At 26.8% G+C, this 6000-nt stretch overlaps 1 protein-coding gene across 2 annotated transcripts in view; it reads left to right on the top strand.

Moving 5' to 3' along the window:
• Positions 1-691: 691 nt before the first annotated feature.
• The window catches only part of LOC114129323 (uncharacterized), a 58547-nt gene continuing 53238 nt past the window's right edge, over positions 692-6000 (top strand). Inside the window, exon 1 of one of the 2 annotated variants that reach the window (XM_050203120.1) lies at positions 692-1664. In XM_050203120.1, coding sequence (XP_050059077.1) covers positions 1613-1664 — 52 coding nt within the window. In that variant the 5' untranslated portion in view covers positions 692-1612. The remainder of the gene's footprint in view (positions 1665-6000) is intronic. The other variant, XM_050203121.1, reaches the window with a different exon arrangement.

The following is a 6000-nucleotide window of genomic DNA, read 5'->3' as shown; positions in this document are numbered from 1 at the left end:
AAACAGTGGACGTTCTTTAGGGAAAAAACTAAAAATTTTCTACAAATTAAACCTTCTCAATACCTGGCACGCTCGAATGGCATACATAGTTTTAACGACCTGCAAGAAGCATTTAGAATTTATAATAGGATTAACCGATTTTTCTAATGCCCAATTTGGCTTCTATTACTCATTAATTACTTAAATAGAATAACCTAACCTCGTGGTAGGCCATGGTATCAATGGTATTAAATCTAAGTATATAGTGATTTTTTTTTATTTATTAGAAATGTGTTGTTTTTAAATAATCACGTCACGCGAAATATTCAAAAGAAAATTTAATCTTTTTTTTATAATAAAAAGTAGTAATGGGTGTTGTGTATAGGCAGTTCATAGCCGAGTCTTTCGCACTTATGTTTCTGAAATGTGCGGAGATGTGCACCCCGAATCCAAGAGCTTAAATTTTTCGTCCATTTCGGAAAATTAAATGTGAATAGTACTTTTTCCATGTCTACAGTCCACATTTAGAAGACTCGAAACCGTGCAGCAGTCTGCTTTTTTTTTTTTTATTTAATAGAAAATATTGTTTAAAATAAAATAAATTTAAGTGCATTTCTCATAGGTGTGTTGTTTAGACATTTTAAGGCATTACATCGCAGCCCTAATAATAATTTTATTAAAACACCTGCGGGATACACGGATGTCGCCGGTGGCAGCAGTCGTCGTCGTCGTCGCCGAAACCGGAACGAAAATACGATTATTATATATTTCGTTTATACTCGGCCGGTCCGCCCACCGCGTGTGCTATCGCGACGCGTCCCGCCAAAAGCCGAAGCGGACCGAACCTTTGCCGCGAGCTTTGGATAGACCTACCTACCTACCTACCTATAATACATTTACCGACGAGCGTACGTCGACGACGCGCCACGCACGCCACCGTCGCCGCCGTGGCGTATTATTATTATTACTATTACTATTATTATTATTACCGCACCGCGACGCCGGACCCCGCGAGCGCTGTTCACTTGTGCGTATTGTTTTCGCGCCTCTGAACATCGGAAGTTCCGGAGTGCACAGTTTGCCGAGCAACCCGACGGCACGGCCGTCGGCCCGACCGAGAAACGATATAATAATAATAATAATAATAATAACATTATTATTATCATCTTCGTCGTCGTATAGTACAACAATAGAGAAAAAAAAAGTATAATATAATGTACAACCGTAATGACGACGACGACGACGACGACAGTAATATAATAGGTACGCGCTAGGCACAAATGATATGCGCGGGCGACGGTTTTAAATCGCACGACATCGATGCGGACGATTTCAAAATAATGTGGAATTATTATCATTCGTCTTAGTGCCACGTGAGCTGCCTGCACGATATTTATATTTAGAATAAGGAATAAAAAACAGACCTTTCGTTTCGGCAATATTCGGAGTTAAACCATATTATAATATTATTATCGTCACTGCCGTTTGATTATTTACACGTTCGAAGACCACTCAAACGAGGAACGCAGCAGCCGATCATTAGTAATGCAATATTATTATTGTACACCAACAAATACATAATATTGTGCACGCGTTCGTTGTTCATCGTCATTAACGGACGTTTGTGGGCGGCATGGTACGTTCAATTGAAGTTTTCATTTTTTGTCTACTCGTCATGTTACAAGGTAAGACGCAGTTATATCTATATTTATATTATGAATTATGGTTAGGTATTTAGTTTTTATTTATTATTAAAATGATCACTATATTGATTATTTGTAATTTTTAGATAATTAAATATAGGCACGTACCCTACTGTTTTATATACATTTGTAAATAATGTTATCAGTATAGATACATGTTTTTTGCGCCCGAGGAGGTGTGTCGTATTTCCATGAAATCCGAGAATCATTATTTTATGGTACCTATATACGAGTAGTTTTACGTCATAGTATTTGGTCAGTTTTTTTATGCAGGCTAAACAATTTTTTGGTGAAGTTTATAGATCAACTGTATACCCTCCCCCATTTTCAATTATTGTCATAATTACAATGATGTATCGCATTTTTTTTTTTTTTGATAAAAATGGAAATTCATCCTAGGTAATTATTGTTATATTCGCCAATCGTTCAAATTATGTATTAATGTTTGGACGGACAAACAAAAAAAAATTATTATTTAAACCGTATTCATAAACAAACATTTGTTTTATCTTGCCAGAGATTATATTATTTTGTAAAACTTTGTACATATAATATATTATACATATATATAACATATATCAGTATTTCATTACAAACAAAAAGTATATACATTAATACATATGTTAATATATTCATATATTAGTTTTAATTATTAGGTTTAAACTACACAACATAATGTAATAATAATAATAATAATAATAGGTAAGCACTAGTTGCATATTAAAAATAATTACTTAGCTAATGCATATTAACGTTAATGAAATTATTTTTGTTTTGAAGTTATAGCCTTTATGTATGGTACCCACTACCCACATATTTATTATTTATTGATGCGTGTTCAAAAAACAATTAAAATAATTATAAAGTATAGGTGCATATCGTATCGTATGATATTATATAGATTTGAATCGTCATAATATCGACAATCTTAAATAAAAGATTGATAAATGATAATGGTATATTAAATATCGATTAACAAACTGTTTTCTCTGATATATTTGATAATTTTGGGTTAATGTCCTTAGTATTTAAGTTAAATCTACATTTCAATGTTCTGAAGTATTTTAGCGAGAATTTCTGCAGTAGGGTGTATTATATTTCGGTTATGATGTATTTGATAATATTATATAATAATTGATTTGCTGCTTATTTGAGCACATTAGCATTTATAATAAGTTAGATTAAATGTAATCTAGTTTTATCTCAAAATAACTTATTAACGATACAATATTAATTATTGATTTCATTATCTTCTCTCATTTATTTTATCTGTAATATATTTTTTTAATTTTCATAAATTATGTTCAATATTATAAATTATTATTAAAAATCTACCTGTAGATGTAAATTCTTAAATTTAAATCCAATGATAAATCATTGCATATGAAAAACGATTCTGAGCGTAGATGGTGTGTCAGCATCGATTATTTATAATATTTTATAATTTATTTTTATTATTATACTATGGTAGGTAACTATAACTATTCTTTATAAATAAATTAATTTAATTTACCAACGTTAATGAAAAAGTTTAATAGTAAGTAACAGACTAAGTGTGATTATACAACTAAACAACTAACAATATAGAATATAATAAAACAATATTATATTTTTGAAAAAAAAAATCGTTTAATAACTATTATTCCATTATAAATAAGTCAGTACTATGAATGTTAATTAATATTGTTTATAAATATTTAAAAAATTTTATCTGTGTAGAAAATGATAGTAAAAATAGTGAAGTGTTTCAAGTTCTTACAATGGCTACAATTACTTTTTTTTTTGAAAAATTACTAACATCGTTCGATGAAAAATCATTTGGTATTATACATTACAGCACTTTAAAACCAATATATTAGGTGAACTATTATTAATATTGCCCTGCTCGGAATTTAAAATTAATCGAATAATTATGTTATTTCATATTTTGATTTTAATACTTTGATATTAAATTTTTTGATCAAATACAACATAAACTTTAATTATAATGCAAAAAAAAAAAACAAATTAATTTGTAATTTTAATTTTTTTTTAATCGACTAAAACTGAATGATAAAAAAAATCAAAATTCATGTAAAAATATATATATGTAATGAAAATAATAATAAAATACCTATATTATATTTGTATATATATATACATTGTGCATTTGGTCATAGAGAATATTCATTGAAATATCATTAGAGATATGATAAACGGATAAATTAACTTAAATTATTAAATTAAAAATTGATTAATGTTAAATCTACTATGATATTAATAAACTAGGTGGAAAAAATCTGTAATTTCATCGCGTACAGAAATCATATGTTTTACTATTTTATTATTTAAAACAGCTACTTAAATTTATTTGTTGGTATAATTCTAACAGCTTTAAGCTAGTAGGTAGGTAGCTACTTTTTAAATCAAAATCTTTGTTGATAATTTTTTGATCCTTGTTTTACAAAAATGTACTTTTGTTAAATGTTTAGTCATTTTAGTAATATTTTTAAAGGTACGAAAAATTGTTAAATATGCAGCGATGCTATTAACTCCTTTATATAAAAAAAATAGAAAATGTATCTATATTGCGTGTATCTTTTAGATGTGAACGAAAAGTATTAAGTTAATAAAACGTGACAAAAATTCGAAGTTGATAAATAACTGGTAATTATTTAAACATACAATTGGCATTTACCACAGCGGTTATATCAATTCAGAATAATATATATATGTATAGTTTTCAGTGATATAATGATGTGATAATGACATAGCTATAATAGTGCTAAAAGTTGAGATGCAGTGTTATAGCTTTACCCAGTGTATTCTATTATAAAAATTAAACACTTAAGCGTCTTAAGCCCTAATATAAGTTATGTACAGAAATGTTTACCTATATAATACTAGATTAATAATAATTCTTATTTTCTCGATTTTTAGATTAATATTTAATTCATCATAGATTGCTATATTAAAATAAAATATTTTCTCAAATTAATATTTCAACATAAAAATATAAAGTACCTGTTATTAGAAAACAAAACTACCTATTTACAAATATACGTTTTCATTTTTTGTATTACTGAATCCCGAGAAAGCTTCTGTTCTCGTAACCCTCTGGTAATTTCCGGGAGGTAAGCCCTAGATCTGTCTACCTATATTTCTAAGGATATTTTATTATATATTTATTTAGCTATTAGTAATTAATTTTTCTATTAGTAAAACATTAATACGGTAGATTTAATAACTAAATTTCAAACGCTCATCAAAAATTAATGTTGCTTAAAGTTAATATATTTTTTTTAAATACCATCAAAAAAAGTAATGACTCTTGTATAATACATTTTAAAAACTTATAGCCATTAAAATAAAATATTTTATGAATTTTTTTACTACAAAATGATTTAGCAAATTTGTGTGCTTTTTACAAGTTCCTTCAACATATGGATAGGATTGAGAGTTAAGTTTTGATTAATTATAGTAAATATCTAAAAACAGATAAAAAATAGTCAAACTATTTTAAAAATAATTGTACCTATATGTATGAGTACAAAGGTGATTTAAACTTATTTTGATAAGCACCTACTGATTATATTTTTCTTTTAAGAAGCCATAAAACATACATGCATTTATTGTTGTTCACTGGTATTTATTAGGGAGGTTACTAAGATGTAAAATCCTAAATTTTAACTGATGATTGATTTTTAAATCGTTTGTGATCGACGTCTAAATAATGAAAATGTCTCTAGTTGGATGCTTGAATTTTAAAGAAATATATCATCGTATTTTAAAAATAACAATATAATATTGTATGACTGTAATATGTAGATTTATTATATTTTATATTTTATAAATTAAATTTATGATAACAATTAACATTTTAAGTTTTATTATCCAAGAAACTGAGTACTAGTGTAACTTAGGTAATGAAAAAAAAAAATATTTACCATGTTTTCATAAATATGAAGTAGATATATTTTGAATAGTAAATTATTGAATAATTTAATATAATGTAATATAATATCTTTACTTAAAAGACAAATTCTACTTATGATAAATTATAATTTAATGTAAAGTAAATTCTGGTCAAATAAATATTCCTCATAGTATAGCAACCATGCAACCTATTATATTACTACGAAAATAACAAATCAAATTATTAGACTATTTTAATGCATATATTATGTATAGTATACAGTATATACTACGTTAATATATAATTTATATATTTATTTTAAAAATTACGTAGACCATTCTAAAAGTATAATAAAAGACCTACCTTTTTATTAAAACGTGTAACTGCATTTAAGATTTCACGAATTATTCATAAGTGTTGTGG

This window comes from Aphis gossypii, chromosome 3, assembly GCF_020184175.1.
Source record: "Aphis gossypii isolate Hap1 chromosome 3, ASM2018417v2, whole genome shotgun sequence".
In the NCBI taxonomy this organism is placed as follows: Eukaryota; Metazoa; Arthropoda; class Insecta; order Hemiptera; family Aphididae; genus Aphis; species Aphis gossypii.
This window is presented reverse-complemented; position numbering and strand designations above follow the sequence as displayed.